Source organism: Pezoporus wallicus, unplaced genomic scaffold (genome assembly GCF_028554395.1).
Source record: "Pezoporus wallicus isolate ANWC-B61680 ecotype Strahan unplaced genomic scaffold, APGP_CSIRO_Pwel_v1 contig_8089, whole genome shotgun sequence".
NCBI lineage: Eukaryota > Metazoa > Chordata > Aves > Psittaciformes > Psittacidae > Pezoporus > Pezoporus wallicus.
This window is the reverse complement of record NW_026637801.1, coordinates 150288-177785: the sequence shown is the minus strand read 5'-3', so window position 1 is coordinate 177785 and position 27498 is coordinate 150288. Positions and strand designations below refer to the sequence as shown.

The following is a 27498-nucleotide window of genomic DNA, read 5'->3' as shown; positions in this document are numbered from 1 at the left end:
AACAGGATGAGGGGCAATGGGCATTGTGGCTTGGTTTAACCCAACCTGTTTCTCCATGCCTAACCTGGATGTCGTTAGGAGGCTGAAACTCCAAGGTTCAATGTGCAGTTGGTGGAGAGTTGCTCTTCTTGGAACAAATCAGTTTGGTCCAAGATCAGAATCATCTCCCATGGGTGCTTTTTCTCTTCCCACCCACTCTCCAGTAAGTACAGGGGAACAAAGTTCTTGTTTTAGTTGCTTGAAGGGATGAGCCCTGGTGAAAGTGAACTATAAGATGGCAGTAAGTAGCATAGGTTTTCCCTTATTTTTAATGAAAAAGAAGGGGAGGGGGGAGAGGAAGCAGAAGAAAGTATATTGAAATGGTTTGGAGGAGTAAAGGAAGAGAGAAATTAAGGTAAAGGAACAGGGCTGGGGGAAAAACATCAGGTTGAAATTCTAGACGGGGCTTCAACGGGGGTTTTTGTTTCTGTTTTCGGAGGTACTTCTAGTGGCTTCTTTCTTCTTTGTGAATTGGGTATTTATGGTCTCCAACAGCTGAGTATCTGAGCATGGTTTATTCTTTCCATTATATTACAAGCAGAACACACCTTAGAGGGATGACTTCTTCCCATATTTAGATGTGAAGTGGAAGCACAAGGTCTGGGTTGAGTTTCTGATTTCTTCAAAGAGAAAGATTAATGTCAAAGGATAAATACTGTACTGTGTGGAGGGGAAAGAGAGACTTTAATCCAGAGGTGCTAATGCAGTTACCCTTGTTTTGTCACTTCTTCTGTTACAGCAAAGTGTGCTCTGCATCACTTAGTGATGGGGGAAAGCACCTAAAAGCTGGAAAGCTGCATTTGAAATTCCATGTGTGTCTGTTTGTGTGGGATTGTTTTCATAGAATCACAGAATTCCAGACTGGTTTGGGTTGGAAGGGACCTGAAAACTCCTCCAGTTCCAACCGCTGCCACGGGCAGGGACCCCTTCCACTAGAGCAGCTTGCTCCAAGCCCCTGTGTCCAACCTGCCCTTGAACACTGCCAGGGATGGGGCAGCCACAGCTTCTCTGGGCACCCTGTGCCAGCGCCTCAGCACCCTCACAGGGAGGGGCTGGGCTTGGAATAATCTTTAACTGGAATGCAACTATCTGGCCTCCTTTCTTTAGAGCTGACAGATTTGTTTAGTTACTTATGAATCCAAATAGATCAAAACCTACAATGATACAATATCATTTTCAGATGTTTTTCTGAGGTCTCTTATTGCAGTTGGAATCTGTGAGTTGTCTGAGGCAGATGGCAACTAATTTATGGCCCCTGTTCCTTTTCTTGTAACTAATGAGAAGACACTTTCTTCCCCATTTAATGGCAGCATCCTCTGGAAAGTTGTGCAGAATGTGTGTAACTCCCTGTTTAATAATGCACGTGTAATCCACACCCCCATTTCTTAGTGTTAATTCAAGAAAGTTTTATATCAATTGAAACTTGCATGGAAGCTTTTAATGAGATTAGTGAGCAGTGTCAAGGTCTAGCGCTCGGAGTGTATTGTGGTACATAAAAGTGATGAATCTCAGCTAAAACATGAGTTTATACCTGTTCAGAGGTTTGGAAACAGCTAAAGGTAACAAATTAGTGGGAAAATAGTCCACACAGAAATATGCTCAAGGTACTACTGAGTCAGGAGATGGCAGTAATGACTCCAGCATCCTTTGTCTTTGCTCCTTACCTTGAAAATCAGTTAGAGCCAGCACTGCTGGAATGACCAGCTTTCTCAAACAGTAAAAGCTCAGAGTGATCTGGAAAATATTGAATACAAATAAAAGGTTGGCTAAGCAAGCATCCCCCTGCCCAATTTGGTCCTTCAGAGTCAGCCTTGTCCTTCAGGTTTGCTTTCATCAGATGACACGGTGGCTTCCTGCAAACGCTGCAGCATCTATTCTGGGTGCTTGGGAAGAGCTTCTCTTTTTATTCCCTTCAAGGCCTGGCTGCTGCTCTTCCCTGCAGTCTCCCTGGCTGTGGTGCTGATGCAGGCTGCCTTTGACCGGCTCTGATTTTTCTGTCCCTGCCATCTCCACATGCACATGAGGCGTTTTCCTCACTCTGAGCAGGTTCAGGTGTTTTCCAAAGGGAATATCCCCCTCTCCCAGGCCAGGGTTTCATCCACCTCAAGTCAGCGGCAGGGATAAAGAGCCAGGCAGTGCCTCTTCTGCTGTTCAGCCTTTTCAAAGAAGCACAACATACAGTAAGGTACAGACAGGCAAAATTAATATTGTGTATTAGAGCTGTCTCTGAAGTGTCATTAATTTTAACTATAAATTAAATTACAGCCATGAAGAATTGTGCTTTGTTTTAGAAGGACACTTACAAGAGTAATCTGACCCTTATCCTATTATATAGGAAGATGAAGACTTCAAGTTCAAAATTCACTGCTAATGGAGAAGAACTGTTGGCCTGTTTGACATTTTCAGACTACTTCAGTGTTGTTGCCTTGCTGTACCTCTCTACTTGCTTGCGTCTGCCCACAGTATTAATATATTGCTTTTCCATGATACAGCGTCAGTGAGATAAACTGCTAGATCCAGGCCTTCTAGGCACTTCCCAGAAAGACTCATTGTGTTTGTGTGCAAAGGGGAACTTGGATTTCCAAACAATTGGTGGCTGCTAGTTAGCTTTTCTTTATCTTCAGAAAGGAAAACCTTAACGAGAACGATGCGTAAGAGATCAATGCCAATGTGTCTGACATTGATTAGTGATTTCAGCCTGTAACTGGACTAAAAAAAGCAGCTGGTATCTCTATTTGCACACCCAGTTATCTGCAAGCGTGCTGATAACGTGGTGGGAGTGGAAAAACAGGGAAGGTACCACTTAAAGGGTACAGGTAACTGGGCAGACGTCTTCTCCCTCATGTTCAGTGAGTTGGCCTACATGAATTCCTCAGTATTCAAGGTGATGCACAGCCATGGTATAGGTTTCTCTTTTCTCTGGGCATGGAGTATCTGTATTTGCACATGTACGTATATAAATATGGGTGAGACACTGGCACAGGGTGCCCAGAGAAGCTGTGGCTGCCCCATCCCTGGCAGTGCTCAAGGCCAGGTTGGACACAGGGGCTTGGAGCAAGCTGCTCTAGTGGAAGGTGTCCCTGCCCGTGGCAGGGGTTGGAACAGGATGAGCTTTAAGGTCCCTTCCAACACAAACCAGTCTGGGATTCTATGACACAATTTTATTTGTAATAAAAATCCAGAAGGCAGAAGAATGAAGGTGCAAGCGATATCAGGAGAATGGCACGGGGTGTTAAGTTTCCTTTCTTTGACTCGCCTCTGCCCACCTGTGACAACAAAAAACTTAACAGGTCACGTTCTAGACCCAATAAGAATACTGGGTTCACAATATAAAGAAATGGAAACTTTACCTACAACTTTCCCCCATAAATCCTGCTGACTAATTTTAAGGAAGATGCTCCATATTGAGTAGTTCTGTAACAAAAGCTGCAAACTGTGTATTTATTAGTAATAAATACTGCTTGACTCGAGGGAGAAAAAACAGTCTCACTATTGGATCAGGCTGATCTTGGTGTGTACCAAACTTCTTAAGTATGACGTTCTCTTTATGCACCTATTGGGTGTGTGTTGCTGTGTACATGGAGCAAAGTTTCTCCTGTATCTCTAGGAATCTCCTTATACCCAGGTAGTTGAGTAGCAGTTGTGTTTTGGTGACCTATGCACCACCAAAGAAGCCTGTAGAGCTGCAAAAAGATGGGTTCCTACATGTTTCTCTTCAAGCCTGGCAGCAGACTGACTTGCTCGCTAGACACTTCAAAAACATACATGTTGAGTCAAGTCCATGAGCATGAGTCCATTTTTCTTTTAATAGCTTTCCTTGGTTTAATGCATCTGGTGCCATGATGTGACAGTGCCCCCAGTTGTTTGGCACTTTGCTTTCCAGGGGCGCTTGTGGTTGAGTAAAACTAAGAATTAAATTTTCTCCTTAAAAAGTAATTAATTTTTAAAGTAAAATAATTATAGAAAATAAAAATTAATTAATTTTTCTCTCACTGAAGTGAAGGAAAAGATTTTTGGAGTCAAGAAGCCTACAGCCACAAGCTCAAGAAAACTTCAGAACTTATGTTAATGTTTTCTTGTTTAAGCCACTTGAGACCTTGCTGGAGTTATTAGTAGCAGCAAAATAACGTAGCTGATGATACACACCCGGATGGGGTCAGATTTAGAACTATTCTTTTGCCATCTTTATAAATAGAATCAGAGAACCCCAGACTGGTTTGTGTTGGAAGGGTCCTTAATGTTCATCTTGTTCCAACACCCTTCCATGGGCAGGGACACCTTCTACTAGACCAGGTTACTCCAAGTACCAGTGGTCCTGGCCTTGAACACTACCAGGGATGGGGCATATAATAATATATAATAGCAACAATTCAAATAATAATAATAGTAATAATTCAAATAATAATAATAATTATTATTAGAGACATTAGCCCAGAAACATAGAGATCTAGCAAGCCCATTTTAGAATCATAGAATAGTTAGGGTTGGAAAGGACCTTAAGGTCATCCAGTTCCAATCCCCCTGCCAACACCTCACACTAAACCATGCCACCTGAGGCTTCATCCAATTTGTTCCATTTTGTAGGGGCTTTAATTCTTGTGCTAGCTCAAAGGCCACAGAATATATAAAAGCACATCCTATGAATCATACCATTCTATGATTCTGTGATACAGTGTTAACTGCTTGGTTAGTGCCAAGAGTCTGGGAGCATGGCTTGTCTGTATCTTTCTTGGTGGTTTATCACTGAACCAATCTTACGGCCCTGTTTGAATTTCAGAGGTTCCCTTGACTGTCAGTGAGTTATACTGATGGTATGTCTGTTTACTTTGAACTAATACATAATACACAACATGTTTTCTCACTGTCCTTCTCCAGTGATACAACTTTTTGTCATAGTTGCATTTCATCCAACCATCATCCATTCAATTCTCAAAGATGATGATGTTCTCTGGAAGACTATTTTGATCCTCTTGTGTTACAAACATCTATGACTTTGCCATCAGTACATTCCCTTACAAGTGAACCCATGGTATTAATGTAAAGGTTTGAACTTTAAGGTGGCTCTAGAAGTACCTTACCATTACATTCGCATCTCTGTGATCTCTGCTTGCCCAGCCTTGGTCCCTTTCTCTTTTAGGGCAGTTCACTGCTGCATGTGCTTTCTGCAATACTGCCTGTTTTCCTGGGTGCCATTCAATTGGAAGATCTGGGAAAACGTTGATAGATGTGACCTGATCATATTCGTTTCATTTACAAAACAGCCTGTGTTGTGCGGTGCTGCTTTGAGGTGGTCTTTTTAAGGTTGGATCTGCCCAATTTCCATTGGAATATCCACACTGTATTTTAAACTTTTTTTTTTTGTTGTTTAGCTCTACATCCTTATCCTCCATAGTTTATTCTACTAAAGGTCTTGCACACTGTGGGAAGATAAGTGGCTCCAGAGTTCATACTGTGCTTGTTGTTCAGCACTTAAGATTATTACCAGCTCAGTGCTGCCGTTAACTGAAATACTCACTTCAGGGTTTGGGTTTTTTGTCTAATATCGCCTAATTTTAGCTTATCCTGTCCTCGCTGCAGTCATCCTGTATCTTATCTCATTCTTTGCTTTCCTCTCTCCCAAGAAAATGGTTTTTAGCTCAGGCAATCCTTTATAAGGCTTTAAAGCCTGATTTAGTTCAGCCTAGTATGTGGCTTCACACTATTTGATATCTAGGGCATAATTGTCTCTTCTGATCAGTCTTTTTTCCAGACTCTTGTAGATTGCTTATTTCTAACTTTTTTCTGCTTTATCTAGTTAGAGGTAAGGATCTTCTGCCTTTCTTCACCTTGCTTATGGTGCTGTCTCCGTAAGTATTATGATGCTTTTTCTTAGGTTGACACCTTTCTTTGGGAGAAGTACTAAGCTTCTCTGCCTTCCACTCCCTCAGCAGCTTGCATCTCAGGAAATCACTTAGTTTATCAATTTTTTGTCATTCTGAACACAAATTCCAGACTTGCTGTTGTTACTTCCCATTTAGTTTTTATGGAAACAGCTGGTGATTTCAGGTTCATTTTTTACAGCTTGTTCTTTGCTGCCATTTGCTTCGCTTCTTACCAGCAACATCTCTGTGTTTCAAGACTCTCTGGTCTTTTTGTCCAAGCATTTGACTTGATATGAAAGAATATTCCAGCAGTTTCTGACTATGCCTACTGTGAGGGCTGGATCCTTTCTACTACCCAGAAGAGTATTTAGTGGTATTTTCTTTCTTTTTGCTGTTCTGTTCTCTGCTTGCCCTTTATTTCCAACTGTATGCTTGTTCATGATCATCCTTATGCTCAACAAAAGATAGCAGCATGTCATAATTGTATAGGTGATGCTAATGCCTAAAGAAAGGAGCACACTTTGGTTGTTGGAAGGCTTTTTTGGACTGGGGGAGATTTGGTTTTGAGTGAGATATGTGGACCTCTGAACCTCAGCTCTGGGTAGGGGTGCTGAATACTTCTGAGGGGAGAGTATCAGTTGCAAACTGAGGTTGTCTCCATTGGCTAGCAAGGTAATGCTTGCACTTCACCGAACAAATGATGCAATGTGAAGCTCTTCAGTGGTGATTTCAAAATGCCAAACTTGGTGCTCCAGTGCTCAAACCACAAGCCTCATCAATGACCACAGTCCTTTCTGGTCATTGAAAGTGAGCTCGTCAGGGCGCAGCTAGACCTGTGCTTGGTGTTGGCAAGCAAGCACCCTCCCTGCACTTCCAGCTGAGTGCTCTGTCTCCCTCCTACACTCAGGATGCCATGGCTCAGCCCCAGAACCTCACTCTCCTTGCAACTGTGCAGGAGAGGGCACAGTGCTTCCAATGGGTTCCTTCACCAAGGCGAGATCTGTCTCAGGCAAGAGAGTCTGTCAGGATGGGCCCTGAACTGAGCCCTAAAAGAATCCCAGAATCCCAGACTGGTTTGGGTTGAAGGGACCTTAAAGTTCATCCAGTTCCAATCTGCACCACGGGCAGGGACCCCTTCCACCAGAGCAGCTTGCTCCAAGCCCCTGTGTCCAACCTGCCCTTGAACACTGCCAGGGATGGGGCAGCCACAGCTTCTCTGGGCACCCTGTGCCAGCGCCTCAGCACCCTCACAGGGAAGAGCTTCTGCCTAAGAGCTCATCTCAAGTCTCCCCTCTGGCAGGTTAAAGCCATTCCCCTTGGCCTGTCCCTACAGGCCCTTGTCCCAAGCCCCTCTCCAGGTTTCCTGCAGCCCCTTTAGGCACTGGAGCTGCTCTAAGGTCTCCCCTTCAGGAGCCTTCTCTTGTCCAGGCTGCCCCAGCCCAGCTCTCTCAGCCTGGCTCCAGAGCAGAGCTGCTCCAGCCCTCGCAGCATCTCCATGGCCTCCTCTGGACTTGCTCAAACAAGTATGAAGGAAATAATCTTCAACCTTCCTGTGTGACTTTTAAGTGTCCGGAGCTCTCATGTTAAATACACACCAGTAGTTTTAAGTACAATTCGGTGTTAACGGCCTAGTTCCTGCCCTGGTTTGGGCCAGGGCCAGGGTTAGGATAAGTCACTGGGACGAGAGAGCTCTTCGTGCTGGTGAGAGCCCGTGCGCTGGGCCAGGTTCCAGCGCTCGGGAGGCTCCGTGCGGGAGCGGGGCCACCGCCGGTACAACACCCCCCCCTGCGGGCTGCTCCTGGCCAGGGCTGAGAGGGAAAGGGAGCTGGGACGGGAGCTGGGACGCAGGCGGCAGCAGCGCTGGGTGTAACGGGAAAGCGGTGTGCTGGGAAACGTGAATTACTCGTGCCCGGCACCTCTGGCATTTCTGTTGCGAGCTGAGGTGCTAACATCCCCCAGTGGTGCTGGTGGTTACACGGATGCTTTAGCCGGGTATTCATCCACTTCCTTCCAGTGTGCAAATCCGAGCTCAGGTGGTTTATCGGTATTGATTCATCTACTTTGTGCTTCTTTTTCTCTTACGAGGGGCACGCTGTTTGGGTGAAGAACTTGCCGGTGCAATAAGCAATTATTAGGGGTTTGTTCAAGCTTGTGCCTTCACCTGTGTATAAAGCCTCGGTGCGCAGCGGTGCGCGATGAGGTATTTAGCAGTTAACTCGAAAGTAAAGTGAATAATCATGACAATGAGTATTTTCAGCTGCAACCGCCTCCCGCTGTTCCCAACCGCCGCTCGCACAAAAGACCCTCGGAGCCCACCGTTTCCCACCGCCGGGTTCTAGCAGAGGGTGGCTTCTCTTTCCTTCCCGTTTCTATTCCCATCCTCATCCCCGGGCTCAGCCGCACTCCCCATCCTCCGGTTAACGCCGTTCTCCTCGTTCACTCCCCATTCCCGCTGGAAGCAGGGCAGGAGCAGGGAGCCGGCACTGCCTGCCACGGCGCTGTGCTCCAGCTGCCGCCGGTGGGAGACTCCGGTGTGCGCAGCTGGGCTTGATTAGGAATTAACACACACACACACACACGCACACACCCCAGCCCCTGCAGAAGCCTTTTAACCCGCGGGAGGGTTGGGTCGCGCCCCTCACCGTAGTGGGGCGGCGGGGCTGGTTTAGCGCGGGCGCGGCCAGTTCTGGGCTTGGTGAGGGGGGGCTCGCTGCCTCCCGCCTCCCGCCCGCTCCCTGCGCCGCCCGCCGCCACTTCGGCGGCTCCTCCGAGCAGCGCCGCGGCTCCGCGCCGCCGATGCGGGCGATGTTCGCGGGCAGGCAGAGGCAGCGCAGCAGCGCGGGGGGCAGCTGAACTCCGGGGAAGGATGACCCGCGCCGCTGCGATCCTCTTCCTCCTGCAGCTCTTGCCCAAGGCGCACGGACAGGTTTTCGCAGGTGAGTGCCGCCGCGCTGACTGACCGGCTCCCCGGGTGCATCCCCCGCGGCGGGGCGTGCGGCCCCGGGGACGGCAGCGGTCCCTTTCCCCGGGCTTGCGGGGAGCCCCGGGGCAGGCAGGGCGGCACGAGAACGGCTCGGGAAGGCGGCGGGGGAAGGACCGGTCGCCCTGGGAGTCGGTCCCCGGAGCCTGGGGGTTTCTGTTGCTGACCCCACAGGGCTGCGGGCAGCGGCGGGTGGGGGGCCCGGTCCGCGGGATATTGATGCGATTGGAGGTGGAAGCAGCGCCTTTGTGCTTGGATTGACCACCGCTGAGCCCTCTCTGTGGTGAAGAGGCTTTCCGAGGCAGTCAGCTCCCGGGGATGGGCAGCTCGGAGGAGCCGCTGCCTCTCTTCCTCCAGCCAGGCGAAGGGGCTCGGGGCTGTTTTCACAAGTTTAGCGGCAGCTTTTTCTCCCCTTGTATCTCGCAGCTCAATAACTTTCTCGGTGGGCTCAGCTACTTGGACCGGCCCCTTCCTAGTTGGCACTTTCCCTGTCACTCTGCTGAGGAATACTCTTCTCTCCTGGCATGTGGACAGTAATAGTAGCCAGCTATTTTCACTCTCCTGCGAGTTTCTTTAGGCATAGGTTGAATTACTTGAAGATAACAGGTGCTTATAGAGCTCTTTTTCTCCTTTTGTGCTATTTTGTACCAAAGATATGCGTTGTCTTTTCACTTGGCTTTTGTAATACGCCATTAATTTTCTCACTGCAGCTTTTTCTTTACGTGAAAAAAATTAGTTGTAACTTTCTTCTCTCCTGACTTCATGTATTAAGCTTTTCAAAGTTATTTTTTTCTTTTTTTTTTTCATTTTTTATTTAAATCATTTTTTTTCCACCTATATCTATGACAAGTAAAAATTCCCTGTCCAGCATTGCCAGGAATAAATCTCAGTGCTTGTGGCTCGGGCACGTTGGAGGTTGGAAACTAAGTTTAGATGGTCTCAAACAGCAAAAGATTTTTCTTAATTAAGACTGAGACAGCTCAAATGACTTCGTCTTGCTTCTTTAAGACAGAAATAGTGCCGAGGGTCGTAGATGCAGGGCAGCCGGAGCTCGTGTAACCCCCATTGGGTCCAGCCTGGCTCTAAAGCCAACGGGCGTGCGAAGGGCTCCGGGAGGCTCAGCTCAGTGAAGTAGCTGCTGTCATCAATCCTGCCCGGTGCGACACCCCCTTGGTATCTTGTCTACATTGCTAGGCAACTGCACAGATCCCCAGATTTATTAGAAAGGCTGGGAAATCTAACCTAGTTCGATAGCTGCTTCGTTGAGTAAGCAATATGCGGAGCTATGTTTTTTCTCTCTTCCAGCTGTATGTTCATGTTCTTGACATTTGCCATACCAGTTGATATTAGATATTTGCCTTTTGGTGACTCATTTACCCAGATGCTTAGAAAGAAGAGTGTCCTGTGAAAATATCAAACTTTAAGGGAGTAAACCCCACTTTCCATCGTTACTGCCCTCAGATGCAGTATGAGCCGTTTGAGCTAAACACATGCACATTGAAGGATTGGCCAGATGTTGTCATTATTTATATATAGCCATGAAATATTCTGTTTGAATCATCTATTCAGTGGGAATAGTGACCGCGAGGTTTCCTAGTTCTTATTGCCTCCTACCCCCTATTTGAGTCCACTGCTTACCATTCAGAGAGGAGCTCATTTGAAAAAATGTTTTCTGAGCTGCTTTTATTGACTATAAAAGAAAGTTTGCTCCTCTTAGACTGTATTGAGTGGCGTGAAGTGTCGTGGTCTGGTCTTTGTCCATAGAGCTGATATTTTTATGGTAAAAAGCAAAGTTTTTCAGATGCGCGCTGTCTGTAACATTTCACTGAAGTTTGGAGACTCGCTACTGCCACCTGTGCCTTTTCGCATCTTCCATGGGGTGGTGCTGTCTCCATAACTATTAGGATGCAAATAGCTCCCGTTCGATTCTTTTTCAAAGCTTAACGCGTTTATTCAGCAGCCTTTGGTTAAACATCCCAAAAAATCGCTGTGCGAGAAGTTGGCTGAGTTTTCGTATTTATTTTCTTACATGGTAGTGAGCTAAGAAGTAGGAAAGACACAAGTCAAGGCAACGTGGTATTCTATTCTGACCCAGCTTGCACAGCTGATGCTGATGCTTCTTCATATTATCCACGGCATATAAAATTAGGAATACTACACAGTGACAGCAGAACGCCGATGGCTTTGTTCAGGAATACCTGGTTTCACACTGAGGGAGCTGGTTAAAGGTTATTTCCTTGTGATTTCTGTACTGCTCGATTTCCAACTCTCCTCCCCAGCAATTACTTTCCGTTGCCTGCAGTCGCTGTATTTATTTGTAACTGGAGATATGCTTTTGAGGTTCTACACTTTTTGTTAGCTTTAGGGTCAGCTGCTAATCTAATTCCTCCACTATCCCATAGAAGAGACAGAAATAACACCAGTTAGCTCTAGCAATTGCCAGTTCTATCAAGGTTTCACAAACTAAGGAACTTTGCTTATGGGGAAGTTTTTTCCTTAAAGCACATGTGCATTTTTTCTCCCCCCCTCCAGATCTGTGGGATATTCTTGCAGTTGCTGTCTGGTTTGTGTGTGTTTTTAGCACAACAGAGTGGAGAATAGAGAGATTAAAGTCATGCGCAGCTGTGAGAAAGCATTCGGGGGGAAAGTAGGACAGTGGGTTTACATTGGGTCTGTTCACCTGAACACTAGCTTACTTTGACACTTGGTTTTCTTCTGATACCAGTGTTTGCTTTATTTCCCCCTTGTATTGCTCCTAGTTTTACTGTGGATGCTCCTGGGTGTTTAGATAGACATGTAGCTGGCTGCTTTCAAGTAGAGCTGCCACATCTTAAAGTTGCGGCAAACCACTAGCTTGTTACACACGGTTTGTCTAGGGAAGAAAGAAGATGAAAGGGGAGCAGGCGGGGAGGGAATTTTTGGGGGAAGGTGAATTAATTTCCTTGGAGTTCATTTACTCGCAGATTTTGCCGTCAGTAAATTGGCAATGAAAAACGGGATCTCCCTCAGCAAGCTACTCTGTGTGGCAACTGTTAACAATGCAGCCATTTAACTCAATAATCACTTTTCACTCCCTCTGGGGAGCTGTTAGCGCTACAATCCCACTTTATTTTTCACTCCTGGCTGCTTGATTTGTTTTCTAGCACATAAACAATTAATATTAAAAAGGTGATATTGTGAAAGTGCCTGTTTCCACGGTGGCAAGGAAAGGTCACTGTGTGTATAAAGGCATTTGTAACTCTTTGAGTGATATTCTCTTCTCGCTGCATTTCAGAGCCCTGTTTTTTACCATCCACCCTTCTGAAAGTCTCTCACCACAGCTTTCCCTGTTTAATTGTCCTATTTTAGTCTGTTACGCCCTCTGTGCAGGCCCATATGCTCTGGCTTTCATTTATATTATGGGAATGATTTGGGACACTTATTGCAGAATATGATAGTATTTCTTTTTAGAAGGCACCATCATCTGTTACCATGGAAACCCAAATAGTGGCAAAGATGTAGGTCTGAGGCTTTGAACCTCAAAAGATATGGACATGGGTTGGTTCTTATAGGAACAATTACTTTTGTACATAAAATCCAGTTAAGTGGGGAGCAGAAAGGGAAATAAATCGATCTGTTGAGCACTGTGCTGACAATCCTCCTTTTGAATAACATTCAGCATAGAAGGATCAGTGTCTCTGATTCTCTCTCTGTATGTGTATGGCTTTTTTTAAAGCTCGTTATTTATCATAATAGTTGTTTTATGCCTGTGGTAATTTTCATTATAATTTTATAAATGAGGTAAAAGTGTATTGGCAGGTTTTATTCTTTGCTTGAATGGAAAGTGCTGCATGCAGAATGCAGAGGTGTGCAACGTTAGCACTGGAGCTTAAATATTTTGGCACTGAGTAAATTTGTGACTGATTTAATATAGCCCTAATTAAAAAAAAAAAGAAAAAGGCAGAAGTCATCCAAAACCCACCTGCCAATATCTGCTTGAGGTATATATGGGTTTGCTCACTGATCTGAGCAATAAGAGTGATGATACTTATCTGGTTTGCCATAGAAATACTGAAGCCTAGTTAACATTCATAAAAACTCTTATGATGTTTGGGTGATGAGCAGCAGGAGTGTGTGTGAGTATTGCTATATAAAGCCTATGTCCTTTAGAGACTTCTTAATTTTGTATGGAAACTGCTTCAGTCTATTTCCTCAGTGTCTGGTAACGCATAGATAAAACATGTAATGAAGCTTCTAAAACGTGCTTGGAGGTATGCTCATAGATGAGGCTTTTCTGGCAGATATTCTAAACAGCAGCAGCGTCTAGAGGTCACCTGCTGTTGTAAACTGAGCCAAGCTGTAGCCCAGATTTCCTGCTGCAGTGCAAGAAACCTGTGTTTCCCATTGCCCCAGTAGCACAAATCATGGCTTGTGAGTTGACATTTATTGACTCTGTGGTGTCATTCTTAGAAAAGAATATGCTGGACTTCTTATGATATTTCTTGAACTTTTCATGGAGTGGTATTGGCTTACTTAAGCCAAAGTCACTTTTTTTTACTGGTACCACTCATGTTTCCTAGTTCTCTAAGGAAACATACGGGCACGTAGGGATAGGACAAGGGGAATGGCTTTAATCTGCCGGGGGGGGGGGGGGCGCTGGCGATTGAGATGAGCTTTTAAGCAGAAGCTCTTCCCTGTGAGGGTGCTGAGGTGCTGGCACAGGGTGCCCAGAGAAGCTGTGGCTGCCCCATCCCTGGCAGTGTTCAAGGGCAGGTTGGACCCAGGGGCTTGGAGCAAGCTGCTCTAGTGGAAGGTGTCCGTGCCCGTGGCAGGGGTTGGAACTGGATGAGCTTTAAGATCTCTTCCAACACAAACCAGGCTGGGATTTTTAGGTTTCTAATTTTCCTTCTGATGGTGTTCTCCTGCTGTGCTGGTTAGCACTACCTGGGTATTTCATTTGGATGACCTTCTCCTTTTTTTTTTTTTTTTTTTGTGGGAAATCCTTACCCATTTCTTGACCTATCACCTTCCTAGTCTTGTATTGCCTTTTACTTTTGAATGCCACTTGCCTCCCACCACTCTGCTCCTTCCAGGCAGACTCAGAGGACAGAGCAACTCTAAGTATGCCAGAGCAGCCACACAAAGAAGGTGACTGCTATTGATGGCATCGATAAGAACTTGTTTCAAACTGGCCCTGTCTGTACGCTCGTAATTGCAAAACAAGCATTTGCTTCTAGTGTTCATTATTGCACGCTCTAAAGATCATATATCTTCATGGTAGAGGAGGCAATTACTATGTCTTAATCAGACTATATATCATTTAATCAGACACACTTGTTTTTTAATATCCAAAAAATACATCCCATCTATCTTAGCACTGTTCAGAGATGTCGGATGCTTTGCATGCTGGATGGTAGGGCACTGACTGTCCCAGAAGAAAATGCTACAAAGTCAGTTAAAGAAAACAAGGACCTTTGAAGAAAGAAGACTCCAACTATTACTTAGTGCCACAGTTAAAGCTGATGTAATTCTGGGGAGTGCAATATCCACCTGTGAGCAGAGCTGGTAAACAGGGCAAGAAACCCCAGGAAGAGTGAACCTACGTAGTGCTTGGTCTCCTCTGGCTTTCTTCTTTTAACTAGTGCTTGTAAATCAATCCAAGGCCAGTAGCTTGGTTTCTTCCTTTCTCCTGAGAGATCTCTCTGTGACCGTGGGCTTGGAAATTCAAGCCAATTTGGCGAGTTCTGCTGTGTTTGTGGCGCAGCTCATGGAGTTAAGAATGATTGAGCTGCTTATGAATTTTGGGAGGATGGGACCTGGCTCTTGTGCCTTAGTGTTTTTGAGCTCATCCTGCAGAAGGGCTGTGGGGTTTGACAGCTGCTGCTAATGGGTGGGCACAGATCAGTGCTGCAGCCTGAGCAACCTGTAGTTATGCAAACCTCTATACAGCTGTGCTGCTTCCTTCGTAGTGGCAATGCTCAAAGTAACCCATATCTCATGTTTTGTTAGCTGAAACATCTTCAGAGCCAATCTAACAGAGGAAGTGGATTTTTACCACATTTCTTTTTATCACGTACAATTCTTGTCAGTCTTAGCTTCATTCCTGGGTAATGACTCTGTTAAATCACTGGGAAGCAGCTCTTGGCTGCTAATTCAACTGTGCATTGAGCAGAAGAGGGCTGCTTCAATACTTCTCTGTGATGTTGTAAAGAACAACAACATAAAGAGTGTTACAACTTAATCCATGGTTTATCTATTTTTTAATGTGAGAGGGTCAATCCTTCTCTCTTTGTATTTGAAGAAAACATCATTATGTCCTGCTTAAGCAGAAGTAGGGCTTTGTCCTGTACTGGGGATGATCTAGAAATGTGCTTTTGACTTCAGTACTGCTGAATTTGTTGCTGTTACTGAAAAGACCTTAATCTGTGTGTCTGTGTGAGCCTTCATTCCCTTAGTATCAGCTCAAAACTCAGCCCCTCAATAACGGAGGCAGGGGAGGCCAAAATAAGCAAAGACAACTTTTGTGTGAAGTGTGCTTTCAGGTTCTTTATTTAATGAGAAAGCACAGGGATGAGAGTGGTCTTGGTGCTATATTCTGTTTATTTGAAAAGATGCTGAAGCTGGTAAAACTATGCCTTGACAGAAAGCATATGACACGGTTGTGCCCAGCTGGTAGAAGCAGGGCATGAAGGGGAAGCAGGGGTGTGAGGAGGGAGTTAAAGCAATTTAGCTGCTCTATAGGTGGGTCTTCCTTCCTTTAGAAACTTACTGGAATTGCAGCAATACTTGCTGGATAAGCAGAAGAGCACTTCTGTCAGCAAGATGGGAAGCTGCTGCACTTGATGGTTCATTTCTCCAGAACAGGGATTTTCTGTCAATGCACACCCATTTATGTGCTAGCAGCATTTCTAGGTGTGAATTCAGTGCTTTAATAGAAACAGTTGTTGATGAAAGTGCCAGTGTAATGCCTTTCTTCCACAGTCAGTTGTTTCTTGGCAAGATATTTCACGTTTTGATACTTTTTCAGAGGTGTGTGACTGTAAGAAGTGTGTTTTAAACAAAACCCCAACCAAGCAAAACCCCCAAACCAACCCAGCCCTCCCCACAACAAACCAAGCAGTTCCACACTTGGCTGCACTGGTTGGTGTCTCTCTCTTTTCAGTTCCTAAGAAGTGAAAAGCACAGATACAAACATTCACAAGCTATTTCTAGTGTTTTCCACGCAGCTCCATCTCTTTGCAAGAGGTGTGTGTACCTGCATTTCTGTTCTAGCAGGGGACCTGCTTTCTCCAGCCTTTAGGTTGGGTGTGTATGTAAGCTTACATTCACTCTCATTCTGGACTTGATGGGCAATTGTCCGCCTGTAACTATATCAAGTCATCTTTCCTAGTGAGCATCTTTAATAGAAAGTCCTTTTTTTCCTCTTTATTGTTTATTAAACCCGAAGTGATTGCTTTATTGTATAGTAACTTTGAAATATCTGAGGAGCCAACTGTGTTAAGTGCTTCAGAGGCACAAATGACTCATTTTTGTACCCTGAAGATCATTTTTATCTTGCAGTTGTACGAGAGAGAAATAGCAGAAGAAAGGGGAGCAGCATCACAGCCAAGCAGCAAGGGTGGCAGCTGACAAGATGTTGGCATGTTTGGGTGGGGGGTTAGTTACAGGGAAGGGGATGGGAGGGCGGTATGATGAGATTATAGCAGTAGGAAGAGGAAGGGAGCAAGTAAGAAAAGAAATATGAAAGGTAAGAGGAGCCTGACAGGCTAGAAAGAGTGAGGAAGCTGACATGAAATAAAGCTCAGAAATTGGCTGCTGTTCCTGATGCTTGCAGGCTGGGAGGATGGCTGGCACTGCCATCAGATTGTCGTCTCCCTTCTTGCAAGTTAACTGTCAACCAAAGTTATTGCTGCAGAGCTCAGGACTGCAGATTTTGGTCCTTAGGCTGAAATGCTGGCTGCCGAGTTGAGGTGTTACTGTCAACCCTTAATTTTACGATGTTTTCTCAAACTGGTTGATCACATCTCTTCACAAGCCAAACTGATACGGATATTTTGCTTTTACTAGCAGCCCATTCAAGGTTTGCTTAGAGAAGTACAAGATTCATATCTGTTGTTACTGTAGCTCAAATGGTACATCAGAGATCTGTTCCTGTGTTCACACTACAGTTGCACATTGTTTATTTTGGTAATGAAAAAGAACAAGAGTGAGAAAAGAGAAGACTTTGGTGCATTTGCCCTCTGAAAAACAAGATCATCATCCCCGTCTGTACCAGAGTAGCTCAACATTTCTTCCCTGTGAGGGTGCTGAGGCGCTGGCACAGGGTGCCCAGAGAAGCTGCGGCTGCCCCATCCCTGGCAGTGTTCAAGGGCAGGTTGGACACAGGGGCTTGGAGCAAGCTGCTCTAGTGGAAGGTGTCCCTGCCCATGGCAGGGCTTGGAACTGGAGGAGCTTTAAGGTGGCTTCCAACAGAAACCATCCTATAATTAGGATAGCAACTATGTCTGGGTACCTTGGTGTATCGCTGGGGTTGGTGCAGAACCTATGCCAGCAGCCCAGATGTGATGGGCAGTAGCCAAACTCAAATGTCTGGAAGTTGTTGCTTTCATCAGCAACCTAATGCCAATTCCTCATCTTTGCTCCTTCCCTTCAAAAAATTGTATTTTCAACTTCAGTGTAAGTCTGCTGCAGGCCTTTTGTTGCATTGCTGGATCTGGCTAAACAAGATGTCATCTTCTGTTAAATTTGACTTTCAGATTGGTGGCTTCCAGCTCTCAGTGCTCCTGTGGTCTGGCTGTTGGTTGTCAGCCCTGACTTACTCCCTTTAGGGCAAATGGATCTCTCGGAGATGCCCCATGGTATCCTGCCTGCAAAAGGCAGGTGAGGAGATAGCAACGCCTGGGTTCTTTGTCAGCAGTCAGACAGTTCTTTCATGTTACTCCTGCGTGCAAGGAGTATATATAGTTATTGCCAGGGATGCTGCTGACTGTTTGGATGCTGCCTACTTGAATTGGACCCGCTGTTTAATTTTGGTGGGAGAAGGAAGTGGAAAAAAAATGATTTCATTAAATCCAGGACCAGTTGAAAAGTTTCCACAAATGTGATCTGAAAATCGATTTGTAGGAAAATAGCTGTTCTAAACCAAGCAGTTCCCCTGCAGTTCTTGAGATTCAAGCATTTCAGCATGAACTGGGGCAAAAAAAAAATCCATAGAATCTAGTATAAAATAATAGGTTTCAATAAATTCTGTAGGGAGTCTGATATGTGGGCATTTTAAAGGGGTTCCTACTATGAAACTGGTGGTAACACCCTTCCAGCTTCCTGAATAAATGAGTTTTGTCAGCAGTAGGGTCTCTTAGGCAAACAGTCAATGTGTTTTTATGATTAAAAACGGGGAGATGGTGTATGTACTAACAGATACCAGCACGTGATAGCAGTAATCAGGGAAGTGGGAAGCTTGGTAATAAACAAACATGCTGCCTCTGCTGGCACAGGAATAACCCTGGAGACTGCCAAGGCCAGAGCCTGTAAAAATAAGAAAGTATAATTAATTGTCCTTAAATGAACCTACCAAGCAAAAATAACCCTTTTAAAGTAAACTCCCATCTTTGCATCTTTTATTATAGAGCTGTTCCACGTGCCAAAGTTTCTAACGTGCTTGTTAACATTTCTGTGCATGCTTGGTGTAAAGAATTAGCGCACAGAGCATAGCTGCATTAGGACAGCTGTTTTACTCTTGCACTTTGATGCTTTTCTAGCAATAATACAAAAATTAGTTCCCCAAATGGCTGAGAAGACAAGTTTTGGAGCAAAGTCTTGGTGGCGTTTGAAGGTCACTTGGCAGTTGTCTATATTAAATCACTCCCTTTTTAAGAGGCTTTCTCTTCCTTCCAGTGCTTCCTTATACCTGTGTTGATATGAAGAGCATGGTTAGAAAGCAGAAAAGAGCTATTTCCCCCCACCTTCCCCCAATGATCTCTGCTGATGCTGTTGCTAAAATAATGCTGAGGAAATGAGAGCTTAATTGACAGAAGTACTGAACTTCCTTGTGTCATTCAGTATAACTCCCAGTGGTTACTGACTTGAGGGTGACTTGCAGGTGTTTGGGACCCTGAGCATGCAGGCAACAGCAAAAGCATTGTCAATACAAGACAAAGCTTGGAGCGTATCCCGCTTGCCAAGCGTAATTCATGTCAGAATTTCCAAGGAGAATATAGAATGAGTGCTTGGATCATATAATTAACCTGTAACTTGCTTCCTCATAGTGCAAGTGTTGGCAGAAAGATTATTCCTCACAATCAGACTTCAGATACAATTCCTATTAAAATTCAGGAGAAATTCAGAAGTAATTCTTTTGTAAGTTATTTTCTTAGAGCAGGTGAACTTTAAAACCCTGCAAATTGGAGAAGTAATGCTGGAATTAAGAATCCCAGGCAGAAACTCGGCACCAGTCTTGGGAAGTATTGCAATATAGATCCAGGGTAAATAGATACGAAGTTATTTTGAGTGGATGAGAGAAATCTGGGAGTGATTAATGCTGAGATTGAGAGGGCTGACAATTGACAGCATATTTGCATGCAACTGAATATGAATTTGCGAAGAGGCAAGTACACCGAAGGCAGAATGTGCCACCTGCTGTGTATGTGGTTTAAAGAAGCGTGTGTCTGGGATTTTTTCCTGTCTGGAATATTCCCCTCAGCCCTGGAGATCATCTTATTCCTGAGAGTGACAAAGTATTGAGAGTACCTACAAGTGACAGCAGTTTCTTCACTTCTGAACAAAGATTTGCAATCTCTAAATACATTCAGCTTCTGGAGCTGTAACTGAGAATGGAGCTGTGAAAGGGAGAGCACCTCGGAGGAAAGGAAGGGCAAGAAGGGAGAATTACTTGATGTGTATCAAGAGTAATAGAATGAGATTAAAACAAGAGAATAATTTACTTTGAGCACTAGGAAAATCTTATTGCACATCCATGAGATTGTGGGACTATGTCCCAAAAGAAATGGTGGAAACTCTGCTGCAAGAGTCATTTTAATTTAGACGGGACAAAATAATTGACTACCTTGTGTAGACAGGGAAAAAGCTACTCCATTCTGTCAGAAAACAAGTAATCCACTGCAGGCTTTTTGCCTCGATATCCCTTATAGTGGTGCTGAAGAGGGAAAGGAGGAGGAGGTACAGGGAGGAAAAAGAGAGAATGCTGTATTTAGCATATAGTAAGTGTGAGTGCTATTAACACATACTAATGCTTCTCAACTGTGTTTTTAATTCATCTGATTATCTGTTGCAGATCTGTTAAATAGGAGCAGCATTATGGTGAAGTTAAGTTTGGATGACTGCCTCATGTCCCCTTCCAAATTCCTCCCACTCCCCCCACCCAAATCTGTATTCAGACTTGATCTAACACGGGGGCAAATAGGGAACATGGTATTTCAAAAAAACAAAGCAAAACAACCCCAGAGCCCCCCCAAGTAAGACAAAACTCCAGCTATAAGTGCCATGTATGACATGTAGGTGCTAAAAAAGTACATAATGTATGAGTTGGAGAGAGGGGGAGTGTTAAAGTGATGCCTTATTTCTGTGGAAAAGCTCCTGAATGATGCTGGGTAAGGTTGTTTAAGTTAAGTGAGCACTAGCTGTTGCCCCAGGAGGGCCTGGGTTGAGGCCCTGGATGTAACATCCTGAAGGGCTTTAGAAGTACTGTCTGCAGCTGAAATCGGTGCTGCTGTGTTTCCCATGTGTGGTATTGATAGAGATTCCCAAGGACCCTGAAAATCCCTGGGTGATTCAGATGGGGAACATGGGAGTTAACATGGGTATCCTTCCTTCATCTCTTTGGGTCCCTACATTGGGAAGGATTGGATGTGGTGCTGTGAGGTGGGTTGGGGAGTGCATATCTGTTTGTGAATTCTATGTGAACTCTGAAAGGAAATGATTAATGCTCCCTGTGGAGATCAGTTTGCATAGCATGCAGTAAATAATGCATGGGGCCATGGAGTTAAGGATAAGAATAAAACCAAATATTGCATAGCTGTTCATTCAGTAAGTACCATCCACCTCCTGCATAGAACAACAAGAGGTCCCATGGCAAGAAGAAAGTACGTGACCAGGTAATATTTTTTTAAGTCAAATCTATACAGGTTTTTGTGGACAGCCTTCTGCTGGGGCATTTAATACCTGTCAGAAAGCTTGATAAGCTTGATTTTTCTTGCCATTAATAACATTACCTTTTTCTTCCCTTTGTGATAAGCAAGCCCATCACCAGTAAGAGCTGGAGAATAAGTTTGGGGCTTCTCTTTTTGGCTGCATGAGTATACTGGTGGGGGCTTTTGTCTGCTGCTTTGCAGTCACAAGCTGGTCTGTGTATAACTGTGCAGTACCCTGCCTCTTTTGTTGTACAGTGCAACCCCAGAATTGATAAAGTAGTAAAAGCAGAAGTTTGGATACTTTGGAAGAGTGAACTGTGCAACCGGCTCCTGTGGAAGGTGGTCATGGAGAGTTGGGAGGATCTGTATTATGGCTTAGGCTTGACCTGCGAGCAGACAGTTGGACTGTAATGAAGTGGGATTTGAGGCTTCATGATTGTTTATGAATGTATTTACTGGGGGTGCCTCATGGCGCACTTGTCTTGTTTGAATCAAACCAGCATCATGTATGCAATTAAGGTCACCCTGTGTTTTGTTCATTTTAACTGTAATATTAGAAAGCTGGGTGGGGCAACCAGTGCTGCTGCAATTAAATTGAATAACTGATTATTTGAGTCCCATTAAAGAAGAAAGGAGGTGAGGAAAGAGACTGTGTTTTTTATCAGTCAACACAGGGAATTCATGTCTGTTGAAAATTAACTTTAATTCTATTGTTCTCAGTATTTACTGCAGTGTTAAAGAGAAAAAAAGAGTTTCTTCGAAACTTTCTCCATTATACCCTCAGGCTTCCAATTCATTTTCCTTACTCTGCTCTTTCCACTTCAAGCCATATATAGTGGCCATTCATTCCTCCCATGTGTTAATGCAATGCCCATCAGTCTTATGCTGTAGGAATTTACTGTGGCACCACGGCAGGTGTGTGTGCCTGTGTGCTCAGATACATATGCTTAATAAATATGCAGATCCATTCCTGTTCTCAGGCCATAAAGGTGAATAGATTTATTTAGGAATCCTCTCTAAATTCTTGACTGTAACAACTCTGGGCTATGAAGAGTAAAAAGGTAAGAGAAAAACGGGAATTAAAAATGCTTTAGCAGAGCTTTTTCTAAGTGGATTTTTTGTCAGTTTTCTGACTCACAATTTGAATGTTAAATGTGTTTGATAGAGGGAAGACAGCATTGTGGTGTCTTTATGCCATGCTGTTGGTAAAAGAAGGGAAGCCCTAGCAAAGGGTTTTTTCTAGTGTTATTGGGCTGCCATCAGCTCATGGGTTTTGTTTTCCCAAGGCTGGTACCTGAGCTCATTCCAACCAGCCATGAGTGTATCAGTGTCCTGTCAGCTGCTGCTGTGAGTTAAAGCATCCTCTGCTGAGAATGCACACCAAAGATCTTGAAATCTCTAGAAAATCATAAATAGCGTGGCCAGTAGGACCAGTGCAGTGACTGTCCCCCTGTGCTGGGCACTGGTGAGGCTCCACCTCGAATCCTGTGTTCAGCTCTGGGCCCCTCACTACAGGAGAGACATTGAGGTGCTGGAGCAGGGCCAGAGAAGGGAATGGAGCTGGCGCAGGGCCTGGAGCACAAGTGTGATGGGGAACGGCTGAGGGACCTGGGGGGTTCAGTCTGGAGAAGAGAAGGCTCAGGGGGGACCTGATGGCTCCCTACAACTGCCTGACAGGAGGATGGAGCCAGGAGGGGCTGGGCTCTGCTCCCAAGGAACAACGGACGGGACAAGAGGAAAGGGCCTCAAGCCGCACCAGGGCAGGTTTAGATGGAGCTGAGGAACAATTCCTTCCCCAAAGGGTGCTCAGGCATTGGAACAGGCTGCCCAGGGCAGGGCTGCAGTCACTGTCTCTAGAGGGATTTAAAAGACATAGATGTAGTTGTGGCACCTGGGGATATGGGTTAGTGGTGGCCCTGGTAGTGCTGGGATAAAGGTTGGACTTCTCCAACCTAAACAATTCTGTGTCATAGAAGCAGCTGGTGGAAGGTCACAAAAATCTGGGAGAAGCATGGTGGGATTAATGAATTTGCTTTTTGCTTCATGGACTTAGATTTCATTGGCATCTAGTTTACTCGGGAAGGAAAGGATGTCATTCTTCAGGGTATCTGCCTGTATCAGAAGATGCCTTAGTTAATTGGTCAGAAATAGAATGCACTTACCACTTTTCTTTTATGGGAACTTGGGACAAAACAGAAGCCAGGAAACTTGAACTACGGTTTATTGATTGTACATGTCCATAGGATACAGTAATGAAATAGCACAAGGTAATGGAAGTGGGAATCGCATATTCAAGCGGATATTTGTGTAGGACTTGACCTTGACTCATTCTGCTCCCTTCCTTCCACTTAAATCTTTTAAAAAGAAAGTAAATGCAGATGAATTATTTGTTGTATTGAATGCTGTTCCCCAGAATACCTCTCTGCAGATCAAACTTTGATTCCAAAGATCTTAAGGAGAAGGAAAATGTTTACAGCGCCATTTTATAGCGAGGCAAATTGAGTGCAAGAACATTATCTGTAATATATGTATAATTACACAAGGGAAATGACTTAAAGAAAATGTATTCGGAGATGAACATGAGTCAAAGCCTTCCCTTTGCCTAGTACTTTATGATGCTTCACTGTTAATTAATTGTTCTAGAAGTAAGTGTATTGCAGCCCTCTGCACTCTCTCTGCTTCTGGTTTTCCCAGAGAACCAAATTGCTCTGACTCACTGTGCTTGTGTTTTGCAATCTCCCAGGTGAAAATGAAACCGTGCCCTTTTTAGCTAACTTGAGCTTTCCTTGATGACAAACCAGCCTATTGAATGTTGTGCTGAAATCATGCAAATTGTGTGAGAAGCATGTTCCCTTCATAGTACTTTTTATACTCACAGGAATTTTCCTTGATGACAAACCAGCCTATTGAATGTTGTGCTGAAATCATGCAAATTGTGTGAGAAGCATGTTCCCTTCATAGTACTTTTTATACTCACAGGAATTTCTGTTTTGTGAGTTCCCCTCAATTGTAGGGAGTAGATGAATGTTTTTTAATGTATTTAGATGAGGCATTTGGGATTTGGAGGCTCAGGTCTTCTGTTCCAAGCTCTGTCCCCATCTTATTTTATAACCCTTGGCAAGTTATTTTTTCCATGTCTCTATTAAGTGTATTGTAAATGGTATATATGTTTCTTTTCTATCTCATAGGAGTCTGGGGAAGTTTAATTAGCACTTGTGAAATCCTTCAAGATCTCCTGATGAAAGGCAATATGAGTGCAGTGTGCTTTCAGGCTGGCTCCCTCTAGCTCCTGGTATTATCAAATGATACCTTCTCCAGAAGGTTTGATAAGATCTTGACTGTCATCCATGAATACACATTGAATGAAATCAATAGAGCTCCTTACTTTTTACCTTGCAAAAGTTTCTTGGGTACAGTAAGTGGTGCACAGCTCTTCCATGCAGGAAGAGATACCAGTTCTCTACTCACCAGTCGAAATGAGAGCTGGTGGTTCCACTACGGTCTGAAAAAAAACACCTGTCAGAACTCTTATTCCGAGGCTTGTGTCTTTCAGAATTTGTTTTAGATTGTGGCAGTTTTGTATCTTCAAGCTCATCTGCCCTTGTTGCCTTCTGTAGCCAAAGTGCAGATGTCAGAGTTAGACATGAAACTGTGCTTTCGTTGCAGACTTGTGTGCAAGAGAGGCAATATAAACCATTATTTATTGTAGGGATTTGGGAGGCAGTGGTTGTGATTATCTTTGGGGAGCTCCTTTAGGTTAGGGATTGTGCACAACCTTTCTAACAAAAGAAATCGAAGGGGTTTCTGCATGGTATGGGTGACCTTTCTCCTCCAGATTTTTTGCCCTTTGTCAGGCAAAAATGAACTCCTGTGAGTGAGCCCCGGTCCCAGGTGCATGCCCATGTGTCTGCTCATCCTGCTTTTCTCCTTGCAGCTGGTCAGGTTTGTGTTGTAAACAGGTCTGCGTATCGGACTAGTGCCTGAATGAGCAGTGGAGTGCATTGCTTTAGCAAAGTGGGAGATGCCTGGGGATGTCTCCATCATAAATGGATTCAGGAACTCGCTCTTTTGGGCATTGCTCTGTGGCAGATGAATTGTGGCAGGGCAGACATTGATTTTCCCCATAGCGGACAAGTATTCTTTTAAAGAAAGATGGTGTAATAGTAAATACACAAATGCTGGGAAGTGAAAGGGGTTTGTTTTTTCATTTGAGCTGTTGTTAAGAATTGATTTTGAGATGCAACTATCTTTTATATTTGTGACTGATTTATGTCTGTGTTGTAGTAGAGAAAATTAAATGCATTTCTTTTGTGTATTGGGGGCACTTATAAAGTGAACAGTGACAATGCCTCTAACTTATGGCCTAAAATGCTACTTTTCACTTTCTTGGTCTGTGGTTGCTCAAGTCTAGGTAAAGAGATAGGTAGCTGTTAAGTTAAATGGTATTGATATTGGACTTGAATTTCAGAATGATTGAGATGGGACCTCTGGAGATTGTTTAGTCCAAGCCCCTGCTCAACACCTCCAGCAGGTTGCTCAGGGCAGAGCTCAGATGGGTTTTGAATCTGTGTAAATATGGAAAAGACGGGATCTGTGTAAAGATGCCTTTCTGTGCAACCTTTTCCAACGTTTGACCACCTTCACAGTAGAAAAGCTTTTTATTTTCATGTTTAAATGGAGTTTCTTGTATTTTAATTCATCCCCTTTCCTTCCTGCCATTTCACTGGATGCCAGCAAGAAGGGTCTGGCTCAATCTTCTTTTCTCCTTCCCATCAGGTATTTATGGACACTGGTAAGAGCCCCATGACTCTTCCTGAGGCTTTCCCAGCCTCTCCTTATGTGTTGGATGCTCCAGTCCCTTAATGCTAGATTCTCATCAGTACATCCATGTCTGTCCTGTACTACTTGTGTATTTGTGCGCATGTGCATGTTTTAACTCTGCACATATTAGTGTAACCCTAATGCAATAGCTGTTTTGATATACACATTTTTGTGTATCTTCAGACACACAAACCTAAATAGATTGGGATTTCATTTGGAGGCAGCTGAGGCATAGGACAGGATTTCCCAAGTGGTTCTTGTTTGATTAAATTTCAGTGTGTGCTTCATCAAATATTTGCTTTTGCTGAATAAATTGGTGTATTATGTTAGCTCATCCTGATTTACTGTCTCAGTGCTGTCCACTAGACACAGAAAGGTAATAATCAGTGTGTCAGTAGCTGTTATATTTTCATTTAAAGCGAATCATACTAATTCTATTTTGAGGCAATATACAAGAAGGGAGAGACATTTGTTGGTAAAATACTGATTTATCAGAATGTCTTGCTAGAAGCTGAGACAGTTTCATTTAAGGCATCCTGAGCAATGTATTTGGCTCTAGAAATCCTGAAAAGCCTTCTAGTTCTTGGACCTCCTTAAAGGTGGGAGGTATCCTTGCTGTCGAGGTGGCTTAGCTTGGTAGAAGTGAACTTAGAGTATGTTTGAATTCTGTAAATTGAGAAAGCAAAGTCAATTTATTCTCTCTTAAGGTGTGTTGAATGAGTTGGGGCTGTTTGTGGTTTAACTTACTCGTTAAACTCTTGTTTTGGGAGTGGTACTACAAGGTGTAGTGTTGAATATTTGATACCTCCAAACTCCTTCTTCTGCCAGAACTGTGTTTTAAACTTATTTTTGCATTTATTCACATCTTAAAATAGCATAGCAGTCTGTAGGGGAAAAAAGGGAGGGCTTTTTCAGTGATGGATTTAATCTTGACTAGCGACAACTCTGTGGAATTAGATTTCTGCCTTGTCTGCCTGAATCCATCTCTGCTTAGTCTGGCCTATGGTTGTTGACTCTTATATGTTCGTTCCTGGCTGCACTGGTACTTCTAGTTCCCGTTACAGGATTGATAGTATTTGATGCTCTGCCTCCTTGGACCAATCTCATTAAATTTAATGATTTGCAAAATATAACTTTGACTACCTGCTTGCTGTAGTCTGTAAACTGCAAGCACTGCAAGTAGTCTTGGAAACACGTTTAATAGTGTTTTAAATGCATGCATTAAACAGGGAAAGAGAAAGCTCCTCAAGGCAGTCCAAGCCTCTGTTCTAAGCTCCTGCTGCTTTAGTGAGGAAAGACATAGGTGTCTATGTAGCTTTGTATGTGTAGCACAAGGTCAATAATGTGATGAGTTTTGTTATTATTCTTTGAACCAGCTGATTGCCAAGATTGTACAGGCTCCTCTCTAGCTTTAGAGAGGGTTTGGTTAGTATCTGCATGCTCACAAGGTAACAGCCACCACCAGACCAGAGCTGGCCTCAGAAGTGCCTTTAACAGACATGAGTCTTCTCAAATCATGGAAGGGTTATAGTTGGAAGGGACCTTGATGTTAATCTAGTTCCAACCCCTTGCCATGGGCAGGCCCACCTTCCACTAGAGCAGGTTGCTCCAAGCCCCATCCAACCCTGAACACTTCCAGCGATGGAGCATTCCTGATGGGTCCCTGTCAGGA

At 44.2% G+C, this 27498-nt stretch overlaps 1 protein-coding gene across 1 annotated transcript in view; it reads left to right on the top strand.

The window, feature by feature from the left end:
• Window positions 1–8534: 8534 nt before the first annotated feature.
• The window catches only part of LOC130598322 (receptor-type tyrosine-protein phosphatase T-like), a 127560-nt gene continuing 108596 nt past the window's right edge, over window positions 8535–27498 (top strand). The window contains exon 1 of the mRNA XM_057407630.1: window positions 8535–8836. Coding sequence (XP_057263613.1) covers window positions 8767–8836 — 70 coding nt within the window. The 5' untranslated portion in view covers window positions 8535–8766. The remainder of the gene's footprint in view (window positions 8837–27498) is intronic.